The sequence below is a fragment of the Anser anser genome, assembly GCF_964211835.1.
Source record: "Anser anser genome assembly, chromosome: 6".
Taxonomy (NCBI): Eukaryota; Metazoa; Chordata; class Aves; order Anseriformes; family Anatidae; genus Anser; species Anser anser.
In genome coordinates this window covers 6,490,824-6,513,998 of record NC_139726.1, presented here as the reverse complement: position 1 = coordinate 6,513,998, position 23,175 = coordinate 6,490,824, and the positions used below count along the sequence as shown (strand labels likewise).

General features: G+C 41.8%; 1 protein-coding gene across 9 annotated transcripts in view; it reads left to right on the top strand.

Annotated features, from left to right (window-relative positions):
- Nucleotides 1-22,600, top strand: part of THSD7B (thrombospondin type 1 domain containing 7B) — a 454,300-nt gene extending 431,700 nt beyond the window's left edge. For 5 of the 9 annotated variants that reach the window (XM_083841253.1, XM_083841254.1, XM_083841256.1 and 2 more), the window contains 10 exons: nucleotides 1,232-1,347; nucleotides 1,484-1,601; nucleotides 7,426-7,571; nucleotides 12,367-12,526; nucleotides 12,860-13,033; nucleotides 13,117-13,212; nucleotides 14,284-14,381; nucleotides 15,988-16,180; nucleotides 19,784-19,871; nucleotides 21,142-22,599. In XM_083841253.1, the coding sequence (XP_083697379.1) occupies nucleotides 1,232-1,347; nucleotides 1,484-1,601; nucleotides 7,426-7,571; nucleotides 12,367-12,526; nucleotides 12,860-13,033; nucleotides 13,117-13,212; nucleotides 14,284-14,381; nucleotides 15,988-16,180; nucleotides 19,784-19,871; nucleotides 21,142-21,223 (1,271 nt within the window). In that variant the 3' untranslated portion in view covers nucleotides 21,224-22,599. Of the gene's footprint in view, nucleotides 1-1,231; nucleotides 1,348-1,483; nucleotides 1,602-7,425; nucleotides 7,572-12,366; nucleotides 12,527-12,859; nucleotides 13,034-13,116; nucleotides 13,213-14,283; nucleotides 14,382-15,987; nucleotides 16,181-19,783; nucleotides 19,872-21,141 lie in introns of all 9 variants that reach the window. The other 4 variants (XM_083841258.1, XM_083841257.1, XM_083841260.1 and 1 more) reach the window with 4 other exon arrangements.
- Nucleotides 22,601-23,175: the final 575 nt, after the last annotated feature.

Below are 23,175 nucleotides of genomic sequence, written 5' to 3'. Positions count from 1 at the left end.
CCAGTTGTGTTTTTAGTTATGTTTGCTTGTTGTGTTGGTTAAAGCCTTGACATTACAAGAATTACTTGTAAACATCATGAATTTCACTAACGTTAATTACATATGTACATTTTCACAGGTCAATGGGTAAATCCATGATTTTAGTAGTTGAGTTAACGTTGCAGGCATGCTGGAAATAAAACAACTAAATGGGATGTCATGTTTTTGCTGGGTCAGGAGGTTGTAACATCGGTGTGATCCCAGTGAAGGCAATAATACCAAAAACAGTCTGATCTGAAGGCAAAAGAGGTTATATGGGTGGGCACAGGATACTGAGAACAAAATACATTGTTTAGCACCTTAGTCAGAAGTAGTTAGATATGTCTCAAATGAACTAACAAAGAGAAAGAAAAAGTTCTTTTGTTTTGACTAGCTCAGATAATTGAGAAAAAATCCTAAAAGAAGATCTGAGGTGAATTTGTGGGCTGGTGGGAAGGGAGAATAGAGCTGGAGAAAATGTAATATCTGAGTATAAACCGAGCCTGTTTGAAAGAAATCCCTAGAAGCACAGACAGCATGATGATGATGCCTTTTATTTATGATCATATTTAAGAAATGAAGATCAGTTGTGTGTTCATGTTTATCAAAGGAGGAAGACACAAAGTAATAGGTTTTCCTCTTGTATGCTCCCGATTCGTTTTTGGTGTATGGAAATTGTAGTTGTGTTGGTTTCTGCTTATTTTAAACGGTGTTTTATAGCTTGTTTTAGTTTACTTGTATTTTGGCCAGAATTTTCTTCTACTAGTAATACTGTTTTTAGTTCATGAGTATTAGAGCTCATTCAAATAATGGAAAGCTTTTGCTTTGAGACAAGAAATAGGTGAAATTATAGTTGCTTGTCAGAAACTTCCGCAGCTATCAAAGTGAAATTTTGCTTCAGACAATACAGCCCTGTAAATGCGCCAGCTGGGTTTAATTGACACACTTTATCAGCATTTAACAGTGTTCTGTGCCCTCGGATGTACCGGTTTTGTTGAAGGATATCTGAGCGTGAAGCAACAAAGTTCTCATTGGAGACCTGCTCTTATTTAAGAGCGACTTTCTTTTGTGGGTTTTCTTCTTGGGTTTGATACTAGCTAACGTGGTGAAGCCAAGGACTGGGAGAAGACGACTCGCGTGCCGAGTTCATAGAGGTAAGAAGTGAGTTGCAGCAGTGCCCTGCCATACCGAGTCCTTTGTCTTGTGCCCGCAGACTGGAGCACGTGCCAGCTCAGCGAGAACGCGACGTGCGGGCGAGGAGTTAGGAGGCGGCTCCTGAGCTGCGTGCGCAGCGATGGGCGGACGGTCAGCGCGCGGCACTGCCAGCAGGTGAAGAGCAAGGCCACGCGCCGTGGGGAAATGGGCAAAGATTAATTTGATTTTCCTAATTTTATGCCCGACGCGGCACAGTGTCGCCCCGGGGCTTCTTAAGGCTTAACGTGTGTGTTTTGTTGCTCACCGACAGCGTCGCCTGGAGAAGCCCACGGAGATGAGCAGCGAGTGCCTGGTGGGATGCGTGGTGGACTGCCGGCTCTCAGCGTGGTCAGCCTGGTCACAGTGCTCCCAGACGTGTGGTGCTGGCGGTGAGTCCACACCTACCCTCCTGCCCTGTTCACCCCACGCCACAAAATTTGTTGTGGATGGCACCCCCAGCCCTGCTTACACCAGAGGCCAGGCACTCCGGTTCACACCAAGCCCTTCAGACGTGGACACACTCAAGTTCCCGAGGTGCAGGGTTTTGGAGACAGAGCAGGCTCTTTTCACAGTACTCCAAAGTGAATAATGCAATTTAGGGAACAAGTAGATAGATGCCCGAAGGATTATTTTAGTAATTAATTTAAACTCTCAGAATTCAGTCATAGGAAACATTAACCCCTGAGACACAGGGAGTGCTCAGAGCTAGCAGAAACGCTAGGGAGTTACAGGATTCGTGATAAATAGATAAGTAAGTAAATAAAAATCCTTTGAGGAAGTTACTTTTAGGAACATAACTATATTAGATTGAAGAAAAAAACAGGAAGAATATGGTTCATGATTTAGTATGTGCCTCTGCTTCCATCCTGTAACCACAGCTCCCTCAGTATTTTTATTACTCCAGTATTTTTAGCATGGTTTTCTGTAGCTCATAATGCTTACCTACATATAAAAAGTAAAAGAATTAAGGCCTTTCTTATTGCCATATGATTTAAAGAAAATTTTCAGTGTTATCATGAGGAAATGCATTGAAAGTTATATTCAAAATAGGCTCATGACGTTATTTCCCAGGCTTGTAATGTGCATCGCATATACAGGTAATGGCTTGGAGATTCAGGAGCCATAATGTGTATTTGAATCGAGTTCACTTAAGGTCAAAAAGAAAAAAGTTCTTAACTTCCATAAAGTGATCCCTTCAGATGGATTTCAGAGATCAAAGCATGTTACAGGGGAAGCTTAATATTTGGATTAGTGGTGTTCTTTCTTTGCTGAATTTTTAACCCTTTCATGAAGTAGTATTCTCTCAACATAAATGAATAATTCATAGATAGTGTTTTAATGACACACTAGAAATACTGTTAATTCCAAATTTTGTTTTTTCTTCAAAACCCATTTTAGATGGATTTTGCTGAATGAACTTAAATTTTTTTTGAGTGTTCAATCACTTACTAAAATAAACAGAGTTACATGTGCAAAAGCAGGTTGTAACTTCTTTATGGTTTTTAGTATGACTAACAGAGCAGCTCATCCTATGTAATGCCTGAAGGTCTTTTTATCCTGAGCACTCGCATTACGTAGTCTGCAAGGGATGTGCTACTACTCAAGTAGAGGTATGCCTCCTATTCCTGATCCTGAAATACTTGTCCAAATCCTGAAGATTGGTTAAAGGCCTGGTGCTTTCTAATGCATTTAAGGAGCACATACTTTCTTCATGTCCTAAGTCTGAGCTGGGCTTCTGCAGAGACCTGAGCCAGCTGAAAATACCAGTGCCCTGCAGAAGTCGACCTCAACTGTTGCTGTGAGTGCCCTTGCTGTAGGTGTCAAACCACATTAAAGATAGTTAAACCACAGGGTCAAGTGCAAACACTTCTGGTCCACAAAGAACAAAAGTCTGTTATATAGCTAGCTAGAAAACTGGCTAGATCGGGCTGTAGATATGCAATTCAAAAGCTGGAGATAACTATTCTGTGAACCTACAGAAGATAAGCATCTGTGAAATCAGCTTTAAACATTGATATCAGTCACACGTGATGGAGGCACCTGAGCACCATTCCTGCAGCTGTGGCCTTTGTGTGGTTCCAACAGTAAGAACTGAGCCACTTTCCTGCTAGCTTCTTCGTTATGTTCCAATTGGATACTACTTAACGATAGTAATAATAGAGAAGTCATTAATTATGTACTCACCTACAGGTGGTACTTCACAGATGAATGTTGTGTGAGTTTCCCACCTGAATGTTCCCACACAGCAATACCTTCAAAATCACCATGAGTTTCTCATTGGCATTTGTGAGAATAGGATTAAACCTCAAATTAGACACAGAAAACCAAAGGACGACAATAAACGAGCCGTGGGAATAGGCTGTAATAAACACTGATTCTGTTTCCTTTTGCCAAATAAATAATTGCCTGCTTTTTGATAAAGCTAAAATGTAGGACTTAAATGCACACTTCTCAGAAATAATTCACAGCAAATCATCTGCATGTGCTGTTACTAGCTCCACTCTTTTCCTCATTCACTCCAAATAATATTCTGCTTTTCTGGCTTTTCTTAGAGAGCATGTGAAGGGCCGGTTGAAGTACCATAAGCGACTTCAAAGGGAAACATAATTTAAATATCATTCAGATCAAAATTTAGTGTTGCTGGATGTATGCTTTCATGTGTTTCTTAAGCAACATTGCTAACATTTTTATTTTGTCCGTCTCTTCCAGTAACTTGGTCTGCTGTGATGTATTTTAATGGATAGTACCTTTTTCTTGCTCAGGTTTTATTTTATGGAACAATGCATTTAAACATGATCCTGTGCTGCTGTGTACGTGGCACTGACATCTCGTATGGTTCTGGTACACAGCAGCCAAAGGCGAATATATTGATTTTTATAAATGATGATGAGTAAAGTAGATCTCTCCTGCCTGCCTGCGCTGAGCCTGCAGAGATGTGTAACAGATATTTGCCTCTTGCAGCTGTGGTTCTGGGCAGCGTCTGCTCTGGGTGCTGGCTCGGGCTCTATGCTGGTGTAGTGCTATATATCAGGGGTCCTCATACCAGTCGCTGTGCAGTTAGGAAAAGATGTATGGTACTGTGTTAATGCATGATGTTCCCAAGGCCTGAAACAAAGTTATTGGAAAAGATCACGGATAAAGATTGGAGAAAGGTAACTCCCAGCACGCTGTTTTTCCTTTGTTGAGGCAAATGAATGCACAAGGCTGTTGTATTTTTCTAAGTAAACGTTTTCTGGTCCTGGATGATTTCTCTCAAGTTGTCCAACAGATATGCTAAATAGTATAAAACCAGCTAAACCTGTGCCTCGTCACTTACAAAAGTGACCTCATCAGATAAATTTTGGGGTTTACCTGAGTTACCTAGGGTTGAACACACTGCCGTGTAAATACCCCCAAGTAAATACCTGTTATTTCCAATTTTCAGCACACATTTTGTCTTAATTTTCATACCATTTAATGTTGCAGAGCGGAGGAAACAAATGTGCGGCTAATTCATTGGAAAATTAAGGTAAAATTAATTGGGAGATTAAAGAAATAACTAGGATTGCTTTGTCTATACCAGCGTTTGCATTAAAAGGAAATGAATTTCAGATGCAGTGAGATTCCTTTCTCCATAGGCAGTAAAAAATAAGGTATTTAGAAAGTAAAGACAGGTGGAGTTTTTCTGCTACTTGAGCGGCAATGGAGCACCTAGATAATGTTTATGGATTGAGGAAAAAAAAGCAATAGAGCTTTAAGAAATTCACTGCAGTGATTGTGCCCAAGGGAGATTTCAACAAAATTTCTTAGACAAAATTTATTTCTTTAATGATTTATTTACAGTAGAGAAAGAAAGTGGTGGAGAGAGAAGCAAGTCAGACGCCAGCTGACCACTGTGAATGGAGTGAATTTAAAAGTTTTGGATAACAGACTGCAGGAAAACAAAATGTAAATAAAAACAGAATGGTTGTTAGTTCCTCTTAAAAGTAAAATCATGGGTTTTGTTCATTGATCTTCCCATTTACGTTTTGTTAGAAAGTTGTAAAGCAGAGAGCATAAAAGGAAATTATGTCCTGAATTAAAGTAGCTTGATGAATACTTCAGGGTTTCCAGCCCCTCCTAAGGAGATCAGATCTTTTAAATCTCCAAGCGGTCCATTTCTGCCGCTGCCATTTCAGAGCCGGTGCCTGCAGGGGCTCAGCACTGAGCTGCTGCCCCAGGGCACCCCCGTCCCTGTTTCCCCAAACCCTTACACCCACAGGCTTCCCATGCTTTCCCAAAGAGCCCTTTCCATCGCTAACCAGTCCCCAGAATCCACAAAGCTATATCCTAACAACTGGCCTAATTTTTACGAACTGCAAATCGCTGCTGGCTGCAGCAACCTTTTGCATGCCAGGGGCTGGTTCTCATGTCTTCCCATTCTGGGGTAAGCAAAATCACTTCCCTTAGCCTTTGATTTTCCTGTTTTACAAATACCTTGGCATGTGCGTTGCCTTTCTCTGGACTGTCTCCAGTTTGCCTCCTTTAGCCTTTTGGAGCGCATTGCCCAAACCTCAGTGCGAGCAGAGGGAGCGTTGCTGTTGTGCCCCACCTCTCGGGGGTCGCTTCAAGAAACGAGAAGAATCGGACAAATTCAGTCCAGCGCAGATTTATCAAAGACCAGTTATGAGCCACCTGCTCTCCCTCAGGGTGCTGTGACACGATGCATTTTGGCACTGTGCAGCCCCCCTCCACGTTAATACACCCCGAGCACCATCAGCGGACCAGGAGCTTTCCTCCCGGCTCTGGCGCCTGGTGCACCGCAGGAGTTCTTACCTCTCCTTTCCTCTCAGCCGGTGGGATTTTTCCACCTCCTAATGTATCTGATTCTGTGATGGCTGAATGCACAGCCATGTGGATAAGAGCTTTTATCATCACTTCTGTTACAAACTCCCCCGGTCCAGAGGATTAGACCTGGAAAAGGAAAAAGTCTTAAAATTGGTTTAAATGGGTTTAAAAATGGAATTCAATGGGTCAGAACAGGGGAAGAGCACTGGAAAGGTAAGAGAGCTCGCTAAGATATGTCAGTACATTTTTCAGGCGAGTGAGCTTTTAATTTTTAGTTCCTAAAATTTTGTGGGAAACCCTGCTCTGTAGACATTCACGATGGCTGCTATTAGAAACGTACCCTAAGCACAGCTGCAGCACAGTTAATTAAAGAGCGCGTCCATAAATCGCTGCGAGCAGGCTCTGGCTGACTATCACGGCATCCCCACGTTGCAGGGGTGTTTGCTTCCAGCACGGACTCACCTGTGCTCCAGACTGCAGCTAAATGACTGCCATGCAAGCGGAGCGCTTCCCCGCAAAACCTCCTCCCTTTCCTTCTCAGGGAGTTAGCAATTACGGCCTGCATCTGTCTCGTTGCATGTGTGCGCTCTTATTACCGAGTCCTTTTTCCTTTTTTTTTTAACTGCCTCTCAAATCCCCATCTACTGAAAGGCGAGGCAGAAATTTTATCCATAGCACAATCTCATGCATTGCATTGCATAAGGGCTGCTTTCACTTTTCTTTTTAATTGGAGCCCGGATTCTAATTGAATCATTCTGAGTGAAAACATTCCTGGACGTAAATGGACAGCAAAGGAGAAGGAAATGGAATTGCTGTAACTTTAATGAATGTATTCAGTTTTATTATTTCAAAAGTAGTAACGTAATTGCTTTTTCTATTCAGTAGCTGAAGAAGTTTTCACCAATAATAAATAGGATTTTAATGGAAATGGCAGAAGTGGTTATGGATGGTAATAGCCATTAGAGTGTTTGCAGTTTTCAAATTAGATGCACATAATTGGTCATAAAAAGGAAATTTCATTTGTTAAAAATCTCTGGAAACATATTGAATGGACAATGTTAGAAATGATGATTCCGTAGGAATTATTTTCTGGCCATATTTAATAATCAGGATTTAGTCAAATATTTAAATGTGTTGTGCAAACAAATAACGTGTTTGGAAAACGTACAAAACCGTGTTCAGAAATATCAGTGGTTGCATCACGGGGCAGAAGGCTTGGCAATTGCATCCGTATCGTCTAAATACTCTTCCCGAATAATCGCTTTGTGTCGTTTTTTAAAAATGGCTTTTCGTTTATGGGTGTGAAACGAGTCCGTAATAACGATAACCTCCCTTCTCGCCCCCAAATCTGCCTTTGCTCCTTCCTGCGGGCGTCTCTCACCGCGCCATGTCTCCTCTCCCCGCCAGGCCAGATGGTGCGCGGGCGCGCGGTGCTCCTGCAGGCCGCGGGCGAGGGCAGGCCCTGCCCGGCGCAGCTCGCCCAGCACAGAAGCTGCCCGGTGAAGCCCTGCTACGGCTGGCGGCTCGGCCCCTGGTCGCCCTGCAGACTCCAGGTAGGGCTCGCGTCCACGCCTGCTGCCGCCGAAACGGGGATGGGGCGGCGGAATTGATTTAGGTTTAAGAGGCGTGTTAAGGCCGGGAAGTTCAGGAACGTAAACCTGCGCGCGCGATCTCCTGGCCGTCAGCGGCGATTTACGGCGGTCCGGGTTCAAGCACTGTGAGCTTATAGAGGTACTAAAGAAGATTTGTGGGGTAAATGTGCTTGAGCAAGCATAGTCATGGTGACCTATAATTTAATTATATAAAGTAACTCTAACAAGAAAATAGATACGCCTGGTTTCCAGAGCTTCATCTATTTTATCTTTTTTTTTTAAGTACCATATAGCAGGTCTTCCTCTGCAAGGTCTCCAGTGCACTAGTGTTGCTGTATGAAATGCTGGCTTTTACTTTCCCTGCAGCGTGACTTTCTTTGTAGCAACCTGGGACTGGCTGGATTCAGGTCCCCACACACTCCGCACCGCGGCCGTCATTCTCTCCCTGCCACTGACTCGCATCTGGCTTGAATTGATTTTTTTTCCCCCTATACTTTTTCTTTTCTCCTTAGCTGTTAGATCATGTTTCCTATATTAAACCGGATAAATTGGTAACCCAGATTAAGCAGACAGGAATCTTTCACGTTGCAGTTTCCCAGACATAATGGAGCCTGCCTGGGCTGCTGAGAGCCGTCTTAGCTGAGGTGCAGGTGGGAGAATCGCCCTGCCCCATCCTGGGGCATGGGACCTCTGCGCAGGTCTGTGGCTGCTTCTCCAGACTGTCAAATATAGAAAATTGAAGGCAGTAATGGAAGTGAAGACACATCCCTTGTGTTTTCTGATCTGCCCTCTATGTCTGCTCGATGTCTGGGTGCAGTCGATGGACCTGTAGCAAATGCTGCAGGCAGCAGAATAGATACCTGGAATTTCCCCAGCTTTTTGTAAATGAAATGTGGAGTGTTACAGCCTTTGGACAGCCCAAGATCACAGAACTGGAAATATATTTTAGGGTCACCTTTCTCCTTGGTTCCTGTGCTAAACAACAACTCATTGCAGCTAAGGAAAGATATGAATATGGTCTTTGTGTATGCTGCATGCGGTATTTATTTATGTATAACATCCTCAGCTGATATGTTGCCCAGCAAAGGTAAGCAAATTCTGCTAAACATTAGGGACAAGACTTTCAAGGATAGGAGCTAACATAGGTGATAAAAGAATTAGTAGGGAAGCTGAATTAATGCCCTAGCATATTCCAGAAAAATAGCACATCATGGAAATTAAAAATGTGCACCATCCAGAACCCAGCTAAATTTCAGCTCAGAGCAAGTAATCACAGCCTCCTCTAAGCCAGATATCATCCTGTGCTTGCAGTGAGATAGAGCCTGCTTCTCTTCTTAAATTACTGTGTTGTAGTTTCTCACCCCTTTGCTTTGTTTTGGAGAGAAGATTTTTTTTTTTTTTTTTGATGTTCAGCTCTCTTTAATGAGGTTCTTTGGAATTAAATGTAGTTCATAAATACAAGGTGATTTATTCCTGTGCTTTTCTGGAAAAGAAGCTTACATGTACTTCCTAAAGAAAGCTTTCAGAAGTCACGGTTTTCAAGGATGCTTTGTTAAAGAAGGTAAATACATCATATGGTAAGACCAAAATGCATATCGTGAAAAAGTTTTCCTGGGGTAATATAAACAGGACAATTAATTATAAAGCTAAAATATTTCTTCCTTGTATTATGAGATAACTGAGACTGCATTTCTTAATTGTAGAAGGACTGTTAAATTGACTTCATGTGAATAATTAAAGGTGTGTGCATGTTTAGGAGTAGAGCCTGCTAAGTGTTTTGTGTTGCTGGTTTTCGCAGTATGTAAATCAGCACACTGCTCTCCAGGCACATGTCACAGGCACCCCTCCAGCGGACCTGGGCATTTCTGCTGCATTCAAAGGGGTGCAGAACCTGGAAAATGGTCAATACACCTAATCTTAAAGGGTTGCATTACATTAATCATTTTCTCATTGGAGTTGAAGTGTTTTACACTGATTAGTGAAAAAAAAAAAAGGAAAATATTAGCAGTGAATGACAGAGTTCACAAATTTTCCATTAACAGAATATAAGCCAAGCAGCTAGGCATTATCAAGCACTATCTGCCTAACATTCATAAGAAGACTAAGAACCCTTCCTGGGGTGAAGGGCTGAGACGTAGAGGCTCTGTGCAGGTGCTCCTGGAGGGGCCGTACCTCCAGAATGACTGTATTTAGGGAACCCAGGGGCTTTTCTGAATCATCCAAAGGGTCAATGTAGAAATTTGTGCAGCCAAACGGACCATGAAACTCTGGAAGTCAAATCCCTGGACCTCTGGAATTCAAATGGACCTGGACCCTTTGGAAGTCAAGTCCCTGCATATTTCCTGCAAGGAGCTTGTGACTCGAAAGGCAGAGGCTAAATCTGTGCAAACCTCAGATCATCACACCTCCCAAGGAAGAGCACTTACAATACAGATTTGATCCCCAGAGTTTTGAATATTTGATCATCTCCTTGGCAATGCTCCTCTGATTAGCAGCTACTCACCGAATCCTCATTGTGCCATTACTGCAGCAAATTTCCACTGATTCCACACCTATTAATTAGGTCTTCAAATGTATAATTTTGGGGACATGAATAATTTTTAGGATGATAAGAAAGTTAATGCATTGCTCCTGCATTGCTTATGACCTTGCCAAATATATCAAGAAAGCCCAGTGTCATTTTCCTCTGTAAATGACAGGATGACATTGTATCTTTTAAATGCATTCAATTCATTGTAAAAATGCATTTCTGGTCTTGGATGAAAGCAAGAAAGTGGAAAACACTGTTAAAAAGCTAACGTTTATTTTTGGATTTATTTGAGAGTCCATGATTTATATTTACTTACTTATTCTAAATATTGGAAATATGAATATATTGCCAATATTTCATGATAGAAGGATGAAGAATGTTGCTTTGAGGCATGCTAACTTTTATAATGGAGATTACCGAAAATGTGTTCTTTTAATCTATTCTTTTTATTTGTGTCTGCATTTACATAACTATTAATACATTGATATGTATAGAAATATATATTTATGTATTGTTTGTAAAAGAACAAGTATCTTCACAATTTTTTTGTCCTTTCCAATAATCCTCAGCCGTTCCTTGAGCCACTTCGCTGAGCTGCGAATGGACTGCAGTTTGATTAGTGCCCATTTCCCCGGGGAATTTTCTCCACATTGAATTCTGTTTCCACCAGCAATTTCTAAGAACTCTAACCCAATTGACAGCCGCATGAGTTATTCACACACCATTAATCTCAGGCCGCTATAGAGGTTTCAGGGGTGAAACAGTAATTTAGAACAGTAAGTTGCATACTGACTAAAATGAAACATGGTGTTAAAAACTTGAAATCTGGCTGCATATGGTAAATCTACACTAATATTTCTCTAAGATGCTTTTGATTAGCAACTGCTCTAAACCCAAATAGTTACGCTTCTATTTCTACTTCACTGTGCGTCAGCAACAGAAAAGGTGTAGAGAAAATGAAAATGGTGCCACATGTTTACAGGAGAGCCATTCTTGAGATTCTTGCTATCAAGCATACTGCCGAATAAATGTACTTGGTAGGAGCCATTCTGTTCTGCAGATGAAGTCCATTACTTTAAAAGAATCTACTGCCCAGTGATTCAAAGTAGCATTTCCCCTGGTTGTATAAAAGAAATGTTTCATCCTCTTTCCTGAGCTTTATTTACTGAATTTTGTAAAGTGCTATTTCCATAAGGCTTAAGATGCATGTTCATAAAGCATCACGCAGGTTTAAGGTGTGTGCCTCGAACATCACCGCAGCTCTGTTTTTCAGAAGAAAATGAAACAATACCACCCTCTAGAAATAGCCTCGGGGCATCATTTCTCACAGCATCTTCAGCCCTTGATCACTGGGTTAACCAAACAACATTGATTTTCAGGTAGAGGAAGTCTTCAGCAAGTGGCTTGGGGTATTACTGAGTGTTTCAGAACCGGACTGAAGAGCGTGGAGTGGCTTGGATGGAGCCACCTAATGCTTGTTCAAACTGGATTCAATGCTAACAAGCTGGGTCTGGCTTCAGATGACATTTCAGTAAGGCTGGCGATGTCTCCACCTCAGAACCAGAAACTCCCTGCACAATTAAGAAATTACACAAACATCCTAGTGCACGTTAATCCTCGCAGCCTAATTGGAGACGTAGAAGGATTTTTGCTGTTGCAGAGTTTAAAGCATTTAATTGCTCATTCTGGGCTGTGTCATCAAAGGAGGTGAAGGCAAATGTCCCTTGCTTATGGGCAGGCTCTGCCCTTGGCTGCTTTAGAGAAGCCAAAACAGTCCTTTTGCATCTTTTATGGTACCCACCTCTTCTCCTAGGAGATTCAAGGTTTTGCCACGTGGGAAGGGACCAGCTCTCCTGAAGCCGTGCTCTTCACATTTGCTATTTTTCACTGCTGCACCAGGGAAAGGGCCTGCCTGAGCTCTGCCCCATCTGCTTGGTGACTCCTTCCTTCCTGGACCTCCCAGACATGGAAAGGAAAGGACTTGCGTGCTCTTCTCTCTCCCCTCTTTGGTTATACACATTTTTCCACGTGGTTCTGTCTCTGAGCTTCTGTAGCGCTGCTTACAAAGATCTCCATCTATCTTCCCGTAACTGGGGATACTATTGCAGTCCAGAAACTGGATTTATATCTTTGAAGTCTTTATTTACAGGTGGAATCAAGTGTATTTCTTCTGCCATCTGGTAATGCCAGCAATGTGTGTCTCTGTTCCCCTCTGTCATTTCCTAGGGTGGGCAGTGCGGAGATGGATTGCAAGTGCGCAACCTCACCTGTGTAGTGCATGACGCATCTGTTTCTGCTACAGCCAAACCAGTGGAAAATGCATTATGTGCCGAGCTGCCTTTGAAAGAGACCGTGCTGCAGTTACCGTGCTCCGTGCCCTGCCCAGGTAAAGACTTTTGAAAGTCACACGACGCTGCCGTCTGCAATAGCTTTCCGAGACGGAGAGGCTTGCATAGCTGAGTACTGGCAGCTGCCGCAGTCAGAATTCGTACTTCAGCAAATCACGTAAATGCTCAGTCTGCTGTTTCTAGATCACCTGAAAAAGACTTTCTTTTTGGAGAAAATGAGATTCCCCACGAAGCAGAAAATCTGAATAATGCATACTATTGGGTGATAAACTGAGGTTATTTCCCTGTTAAAGCTGTTGTACGCAGCTTGTCCTTAATCCTCTAAGGCTGGTTCCTTCGGGAAGCCTGTGATTTATTCTTTCCGTGTGCAGGTGACTGCCACCTGACCGAGTGGTCGGAGTGGAGCTCCTGCGAGCTCACGTGCATCGAGGGCAGGAGCTTTGAGACAACGGGTCGCCAGGCTCGATCCCGGGCATTTGTAGGTCAGTCCCCTGAGAGCCCGGAGAGCTGCTCCGGACAAGTGGTGGAGACACGGCCTTGCTCAGGTAGCCTTGCCAGAGTTTCTTTTATTCAAGAGGTTATTCTGAATTTGTTGCAATGCGAAGACTAACTGGTATTGACGTTGCAGGAGGGAAGTGTTATGACTACCTCTGGAAAACCAGCCTTTGGCGAGACAATGTACGCACAGTGTGGTGCCAGCGCTCAGACGGAATAAATGTCACAGGTATGCCCCAAATTGCCATGCACAATTATGAATGGAAAGTCTTCATACAAGTTGTTCTTCTGTATCAGTTGCTCGGACAGCCTTCTTTCCCGATTCCTCTAGAATTTCAGTTCAGGTTTATGTGTGGGAAAGACAGGTGGGAACTCACCAGCCCTGCTGTCAGGTCACCATCACGCATGTCATTGCATGAGAGCCTTTGGGCGACTTACCCCAACTGTTGTGTTGGCCACAGGAAGACACGAGTGCACGTACAGTAACTGGTGTGCCTAGGCAGCCTTGTACAGCTGTTAGTGCAACTTTCCGGCAACAGGGGAGAAGAGAAAATCACGTGTGATGGTAGAGAGCCCAGCTTCTGTAACTCTCCTTCTATTCAACAGACAGGAATCTCAGATCACTCAGACTGTGAGATTCCTGCTGGTGCTGTGACCTACAAATTCTGCCTGCACAGGATGAAAAGCGAAATCCATGGTCAGCACTTTGAAGCTCCACGAGAGATTGACAAAGGCAAAGGGCTCGCACATCCGCAGGATCTCTCTCAGTATGCAGAGGATGAATGAGGAGAGAGCAGGAAAGAAAATGCAGATGTTCTTATCTAGCTCTATTTATAAGGACTAGTTAAGATAATATACAAAAGTTTTATGTGCAAAGGTTGCCAAGTAGTTAAGAACTCATTAACACTTTTTTTTTTTATTGCTATGAGGCAGAGTTCCCCAAGTGAGGATGGGCTAAGGCGTTAAGTGTATTATATCTTTTTATGTAGATAAGACGTTAATGAGGACACAGAAGATCTGCATCTAATTCCTGATTCTGTCCCCAACTTCCTGTGTGGCCTGGGGCAAATTGCTTAAATCTGAATGTCTCTGTTCTCCATTAACAAGATGGGTATGATAATAATTCCCTGCCTTGTTAAGGCAAATTAATTAATGTGGTGCCTACAGATATTATGCAAATGAGCTCAATAGACTAGTATTTAACCATATAAAATAAGCAAGCATGCACTTCTTACTCTATGGTGATCCAAGTCAAAACCATTGTACAACATACCCTTGAAAGCACTCTTTTTTTGGAAAGTAACTTCTTTTCCAGGAGGGTGTGCTCTTCAGACCAAGCCTGCTGAAGTTCGTCACTGCAGCCCAGCGTGCAGAAAACCCTTCTCCTACTGCACCCAGGTGCGTGGTTGCTGCAGAACGTGGCTGAGGAATTAACACCGCAAATTCTATTCAGTTATCTTCTGGATCTTAAATGCATAGGACTAGGAAATAGTTTAGTGTGCCCATGGTACCACCTCGAGGAAGTTGTAGGAATTTCAGTCAAAGATAAAAGCTTCATAAACCCACACAGATGAGTGATGGTGTATATTAATGTTGTAATTTTGCGTTTGTTTCACGGGAAGGGTTTGGAACCTCTTGGTTTAATTTTTATTGAATGCTATTTTACTGTCACATAGCAAATGGACTGTTTAAAACTTATGTAAGAGAGGAGATAAAAGCATATTTGCTCTCCTGCTCCTCCAAGGACACAGGAGGCCCCCATGAGTGCAAGGAAGCTGTAGCAGCCTGATCCCACCACCTCCATACTAACTGTTAAAGCGGAGTCTTGAACGGACCCCACTAGCTGAAATGTTCAGCATCGGCAACATCTGCTGAATCTTTGAGGCAGCATCTCCTCTTTGCCTCTGAGGTTACATACGTCCCTTCTTGTACTACTGAACTCCAGTAACAGCTTCCAAAAATGCCTTCTCCTTGTTCTCTGTGTCAGCACCGTGACAGAGCACAAAACCCAGAACCCTTGAAGTATCCAGGTGCAGCTGGGGTGTAGCTATTTCTATTTTAAATACAGCCTCCGCAGCTCTCAGCTTCAGCTGAGTATCTTGTGGGAGGAATTACCATTGGAAACAAGCTCATGGGCAATTGAATACAGCTGTAAGGGTTGTGAGAGCCTACAGAGGCATATAAATGATGGGCAGACATGCATTTATTAGCTATTTAAATTCTTGAGAGTTCCTTCACCTTATGCTCAAAAAAGCTCTGGATTGTGTCTGTCAACAAGTGCGGATGGTGTGGCAAAAAAACTGACATCAAGTGTTAAATTCTTATCACAGATACTGTAAATCACGTGTCTGGTCGGATAATACAGAGTGTGCCAGGCCTTCAGACAGGCATTGTAATAATAAGATAATTAGAAAAGAAAGGCAATCTAAAAAAAAAAATTTAAAAATCTGCATTAAAAGTAGCATCCATAAAATGGAGTATCTGTTTAGTGAACCACCACATTCAAAGAAACCTCTTGAAGAAACTGCCTGCACTGGTCCAGGGCAGCAGATGCTTGGTCCTAAGAGGCAGTGCTTCATCACAGAGAGCCCCGTGTCAGTGGAAATGCCTTGGAATGGGGGGTTTGGGGCTGAAATGGGATTGTTGCTTTGTTAATCTTTTCTTTTGCCCAGCAGGGTCAGTGCTATCTTTTTTTTTTTTTTTGACAAGAGGAATTGGATCAAGCCACAGATGCCTATTATTAAGTCTGTTGTGATGAAAATGTTTCCATACTGGGCTTATGTGTAATTAGTAACTCCCAACCAATTGCCAATGTATTTTGGCTTTTTGGGCTGAAGTAGGTTTGCATGCATCAGCTCCTAGCTTGTTTGGTTTGATGGCAGTTAACTTGCTAATTACAAGTGCAGGATGTACCTTGCGGTTTCTTCACAGTTTACCTACAATTTGTGCTGTTCTTCACGAGGATACTATTCATTTTAATATCAAATTCCCTTTTATCACCTAGAGAGGAGTCTGCGGTTGTGAGCGAGGATATACAGAAATAATGAGATCAAATGGTTTCCTGGATTACTGCATGAAGGTACCAGGTTTAGAAGATAAGAAAGCTGATGTTAAGACCATTGCTGGAAAAAATAAACCTGTCAACTCAAAAATGCATGACATTTTCAAAGGATGGTCTATTCAACCTTTTAATCCAGGTGAAAAACTTAAATATGAATGGAATACATTTTCTTCACTACATTTCTGTAGAAGAAAGATACAAGCTTTGTAGATCATAACATCAGAGATTGTGTCTGGGAGCGGCAGAGCAGCCTCACAATTTCTACCTTGCATGTCATCTCCTGTTCCTTTGTGACTACACTGAGTAATCACAATCTCTTATGTTGAGAGATAGCAAAGAGAATGAAGCAATAATATTTTGCAAAAGTATATACTCTAATGTGATTTGGGGGGATGCTTAGAACACTTATCTGATGATATTTCTGTAAGTGATGTGTTTGGACCAGGGAAGGCATCAGTAGCACTTTAGAAGATTCTGAGCAGAAACTACTTAAGATTTCATTAAAGAAAACATTGATTGTTTCTTGCTGTTTTTCAAAAGTGTATGAAAAAATGGGGTAGCAAGTGTAAGGTTTGAAGGTTTAAATGTTGAAGTGAAGACATTAAGAGAACAAAAATAAGCCAGAAGCAGGCAAGCTGCTGTGCCCAAGCAGTGAGTCCTATGTGGATCTTTGGCTTGGTTGGCATAAAGTGCTGGAACCGGCAAAGTGGATGTACCATACCTGACCGGTACACAGGACTTGTGCTGTAGCTATAGTATCTGATTACCATTTTGACTGTTATTTTGGAAAATTAATTTATTCAAAATAAATTTCTGAAAAGCAAGCAAAACTTTAAAATGGGAAACAGAAGTATCAGGCGTGTCAAGTTTTTACGGAAATGCATCGGTGTCCACCTATTCAGAAATACCGGCAGTGCCATCTTCCCTGCGTTCTGCTATCTGACATTGCATTTGTTTCCTATTAGTTTGTAACGAACACGGGACTTTAGAAAATAAGTAACGGAAGGTTCTGTTGCAGGGTTCAGGGAGCCATAATTCTGTCTGATATATGTGTTCACACTTTGAATGTTACATTTACATATTTGATTTGCATACAGTAGTTAACCTTTGCGTTGACAGTCTCAGAGCTAATAGAGCTTGGTCCAGAGCCTTTAAAGTTGGCTAGTTTTCGATCAGATTCATCTTCCAGAAGCCCACACAGTTCACCAGCAGTTTGAGTCACAGGTTTGGGGTTAATTGCCATTTTGTCAGCATCCATGGCCCTCCGTAGGCAGTCTTACTTAGGTATCATGCCTTCACCCATTACCTTTATGGGGTTAGGAAAAGGGAGAGGGGTGTAGGTGGATGCTGCCATCCTCCCTTCCTTAAATCAGCATTCAAGGCTGCAGCCCTGAAAGCTTCTGGTGGGCTTGACCTCAGCGCACCATCTGTGGGCCTGTTCTCCCCCAGGGACTAAAAGACACAAACAGGGACTAAGGAACTTCAACAGAACATGGTGTCATTTAATTTTAGGGTATAAATGTTACAGAAACAACACATGGCAAAGGAGTAAACGTGCTACATGTGTGCTAAGTATATCACCAACCCCACAGCACCCTGTAGGTGCCTCTTCAGTCTGTGTGCACTCTTCAGACCTCATCTCAAGGCTGGCGCTCTTCAAGTTGTTCCCCCTTGTCTTATTTCTTGACAAAATACGTAATTGCTTTCCTAAAACAGGCTTTCAAGCTTACTGGTCTGGGGTTTGCAGTAATTAGTGCTAGCAGAGCCAGGAGACCACTGTTATCTACCAGATACTCTCTTGATAGCAAGTCTATGGTGAATGCTCCCTCTGTGGATGGCATTTACCACCCTTTGGTGCTATAGTCATTGGCATCTGTGCCTGTCTACGGACTTGTGTCTGTTAGTAAAATTTTATGTGCCTTTCTCTAGTTAATTTGTGATTTTCCTTCCTGGTTACAGTTTGGAACACAAATTTTATAATGATTTAATGAGGCTGATATTTTTGTTCTTCTAAATGCTCTGCAGGAGAGCACAGAACTGATTTCAAATCAGGCAGTGTTTTTCCTTTCTTCACCACACTCTGGGAGGCCAGAGTTCAGAACAGAAACTTTTCAAGTTGAGAGGCAATTTAAATAGCATTGTTTAAATTGTCGGCTGACATGGTCCAATGCCTTTATGTTGGGGATGGAGAGCACACCTGCCATCATAGCAGACCTTGTGGGATGCCTTGTTCTTGCTGTGACAATCCCTTCACAGGACTGCTGAATGTTGCTTGGCCGTTTCTAGTTGAGACAGCAAAAAATTTCATACCTAGGCTTCAGGGAAAAAAACCAACCAGACATGATGAACGGGGCTCTTCTCACAGGGGAGATAGGCTCTAAGTGTTTTGAGGGGAAGAGAAAATCTGTGAGTGATACCCAGCCTTCCCACAAAGCCTAGGAAAAAACAAAACAAACAAACAAAAACCCAACACCAGAAGGAACGGGAGCTGATGAAATAGGTTTCCCTTTGAACAGAATTTGTAATTCAAACATAAAATGTAAAAGAGGTGTGGTGATTGTCCTGTGCAGTAACTCCCCACTCGCATGAATGAGTTAAATGTCCTCTGTCAGACCACGTCTGGGTGCACGGAGCAGGTTCATGTCTCTGCCCCCAGTGTGTATTAACAACTCCATTGATATGAATCAGCGCTGCATGAAAAAAATACCACAACTTGCATCCACAAGGAATTCTGTACAGCCAGAACTGAGCAGGAAGCAGGAATATTGATCTTTTAAAAATTATTATTCTTAATGCAAAGCTTTAATTCAGGGCCTGTCCAAATAACATTTTATGAGACTGCCTTTCAGAAGGAAGTATTTCAACGCATTCGAGCTGAAATGTCTGTGGGGGGAGGTTCTTGCTTGGGTTGCAGAGTGAGTCCCCTGCCAGTGCGTGGGGACAGACCAAGCAGTCCTATCCACAGCCCCATCTCACCTAGTCATCATGTTTTGTGCTCTGGTGGTCCAACTCGAAATTTGTTGCCCAACTTCATCCCTTTTACTAATCCAAAACATATCCTTGTTCTTAGTCTAAGCTGAGTTTATTCCCGCTTGCCTTCCAAGCACTTGTCAGCTCCAAGTAGCCTGTTCGCTTGGGCTTGCTGATGTTTATCTCAGGTGACCCCCAAGTACTTACACAGAACAACCGCATCCCTTCTCAGTCGTCATTTCTTTAGGCTGAACACCCTAGGTGTGCCTGCATTGATTTCTGGGTCAGCTCAACACTCAGCTACTCTTTGCTAGGGCAGCCACGGAGGCTCACGAGTGAGTACATCACAATTATCTCCCTCCAGCCCTGCTCCCTCTGTGGGCAGGAGCCTGGCTGCGGAGCTGCACTGTGAGCATTGGCTGTCTGCACTGGGCTGCAGGAGCTCAGCCAGAGGGCAGGCTGTGAAATAAAGCTGCTTTGGAAACTGACACGAGGAGTTCCTCTTCAGTTTTCATTGAGGAAAGTCTAAAGTCCTTACCAAAGTTAAGATTATGTCTTTAAGAAGATTGATTTTTACAAGAATCTTTTTTTCTATCAAAAACATATTTTAATGGATTATTCCCAGCCAATCCTTGCTGTTTCCCATCAATGATGCTATTAATTTTGCTTGTGTGTTTTCTCTTTATCATCTTGAGAATTTGCGTATTTTAGAATAAAGATTTTTATTCTTTCCTTTTTTCCCCTGTCCTTCTTCCTGATCTTCCAACAGATGGCAAACTGAAGATGTGGGTGTATGGAGTATCAGCTAGTGGGTTCCTCATCATAGCTTTCCTGATTTTTACATCCTTCCTGATGTGGTAAGTACGACATGTTTTGTGCTGTGCTTGTTCTCTTTTATTTAAACAGCAATGCAGCTACTTAATCCTCGAGGTGTTAAGAAAGAATGGAAGTTGGATGAGGGACCTGCCTTCATTTGGCTCCTACCTCAGAGTAATTTAAAGCTCTCCAAACTGCAAATTCCAACTGACCTGACCATGAAGATGTTTGGTAGCCAAGCAGGGAAAGAGTTACTTTTGGTTATCAACAAGCCCATATATTCAGACTTCTGCTGGGATTAGAAAGGGCTTTTTGTTGTATTCTTTAATAAAACCGAAAAAGAGCAAGGAGACTGATTAGATCTAGGTGCCAGCTCCCATTCAAGGAAGCACCAAATAGAATAGGGTCATTCAGCTGGAAATGGTGTTTGAGGTGGGAATACAATAGACATCTATGAAATCAGGAATGGAGTAGAAAAGGGGGCTAGGGAATTTTTATATCCTGCAATATAAGAAGTAGGAGACATCTGATGAAGTGACTGCTTAAAATAAACAAAAGATTTCATTTTTCATAGAGCGCATTATTACCTTGTGAGCTTACTGCTATCAGGGGCTGTGTGTGCCAGAAAGATAAATGAATTGAAATAACATAAGGGCATAACAGTTCATGGAAGGGTGGGTCTCTTGGCATTAATTCTGGTTTTCTGGACGTATGCCCCAGCTCAGGTAATCCCTAAATAGCTTTTGGCACTGAACACCTCAGGAGGAGGCATGCCAAATGTCTAAAGCTGCCGTTACTGGTCACTGTTAGAAATAGGGTACTGGGTGTGCTGAAGCCCTGGTCTGCACCAGGGCGTCTCTGATGGAGGGTTTTATTGTGAGGGAGAGTCCCAGCCATGTCCTAACAGCAACATTACCCTATTTAATCCAAAATCACTTTATTCTCTCCCGCTGTCTCATTCTTTCCCTCATTCTCTCTTCAACTAAAAGCTTAAGTAACAGTGTTTGGATGATGCCTAGGAGTCATAGCTTCCTATTTTTGAGCTGCCGTTTCTCTGAGATAATACAGCGGAGCATACTGAGGAATTTTGAAATAGCATTTCATAGTTCTCCATCACTAGAAGACTACCAAGGAGGTGTATTTTGCAATAATAATTAGGGTTGTTTCAATAGGGTGCCAAGGAAAATAGCCAGTGCGGGAAGATAATTTTTGTTGAAGTTTGCTTTTTTGTTGTTGTTGACGTGTTTGAGCTTCACACTCTATTACCATTTGCATTTTTTGTCTCCTGAAATATTTTTATTTTTCTTACAGTAAAAAAAGCAAGCAGCATCAAAGCACTCCTCCACAACAGAAGCCTCTAACCTTAGCCTATGACGGAGACATTGACATGTAACATAAACAAGAAATCCAAATGTAGACATTGACTGCCTTAACTGCTTTCTTTTTTGTAACTCTCAGACTTCTCAGTTTTTTGAGGAATCTCCTGATATGTAATATACTGGGCAGAACAGAAATATTGCAAGCTTGAAATTTTGCCACCTCGTCATTAAAAAAAAAAAGGAATCAAAGTCTTGGATCTTGTGCAACTTTTCTGAAGGGACTGGAAAATGCATCTCTTCCTGTTGAGCAATGGGAATAAAAAAAAAAAAGAATAATGTCTACTGACATCAAAAGGAATTGGTATTGGGGGAAAAAAAAAAAAAGCACCAACAAAAAGGCATGACAATCCAGAGGAAAATGTGACAATTACTGTAAATGACAAGTTTGACACAGCATCATTATGCACTATATTAGTGCAGGGTTCTTTATTCTTCACATATTTCAACAATGAGTTTTATAGTGTTTACATTTCGTTCAAAGACTTTAAAACTGGATCATGTATTTTGAGAAACACAAAGAATAATGAGTTGGAGTGTCTGAAGTTATCTGGTTTTTTAAAGTTTCTTCCTTCTTATCCTGTTTTCTAGTCTGGAATATGATTTCACTTCATTTCCACCTACAGGACAGAATAAGGATTGTTAAGAAAAAGCCTAGGTGGTTTCTTAACTGAAAATATTTTTTAAAAGGTTGAGTAGATAGGTGTTTTGATGAATGGCTAGAGGATTTGATTGTTTAAAAAGTATTTTAAATTAAATAAAACCATGTAGATACGTTATGGCCAGTTTAAATTGTTATTCAGTTTAATTAATACAAACTCTGCTTTTGTATTTAAATTTTCTTATCTGAAATATTTATAAATTCTTTTTTTGAATTTAATTACCTGACCTCATTTAATATACATCAAACACAAATACAGTTTGTAGAAGGTCTTGCTTTTTTAAATGTTTCAAAACCACTGAAAAGTTAAATGTTGTAAACATCTGGGAACATTTGGAGAGGGTATGTGTTTATAATAGTACGTGTTGCAAGTAAGAAAGTGCCATCTTGTGGTATTGACTTGTATTTATAAGCAAATAAAATGCTAAAGGGAGTAAGAATATTGCTTCTGGTATGTTGAATTAAATGTGTGTAAACAACATTCATTATTAGTCTTTTACTGTGTCTGGGATTGAATTCTGATTTCAAACAATTCTGGCATGTTTTGTGCTGTAGTGATTAGCTGAGGAAATATTGTAGACAAGTACAAGTCGAGAGAGTAATTGCAGATCTGGAGAATGCTTAGTCTTATTTTTAGCTCAATGCTACTTCTTATTTGAATAATTAGAAGGGGAAAAAAGAATTATTACCAGCCTGGCACCTACACGGCCCTTGTCAATGTGCAGTTACCTCACAGCGGTTCATCACAAGAGAAGAGCTTAACTAGGGCAGAAGGCAGTGCCTGTGGCGTTTTGTTGCTATTCAAGTTCATAATTTTAATAGGATGGTTTCTCTGAAAATACAGTGGTGGTGTAGATAGCTTTACCTCCCCAGGTCACGGAGGATGTCACCTGCCTAGCGTTTATCCCACAGCATCCAGCCGTGGTGGTGCTGTGTCTGCAAAGCAAGGTCAGGAACATGCTTTCCTCTTCCCAGAGAAAAAAATCTTGATGAAATTGAGAAGGAAAATTGTCTCAGTTGTTGAGAACCCAGTTTCCTGTTGAAGATGTTTGGCTGGCCCTGCTTTCTACCTTAGAGATGTAACTGTTCATGGTATAAACAACAGGATTCGATGTTTCTCAATAACATTGGGGGCCTATATCTTTTTTAACAGTGCCCTATACTGAACCTTTGAGTTACATATGTGAAGTAAGAGTTACAAAAGGAATGATAACCCCATGCTATTAGGAAGAATACTGCCAGACCTTTATATATTTTATCTGTGGGTTGTGATGTGAGAAGAATGGTATCCTGTGAATCGTGATGGAA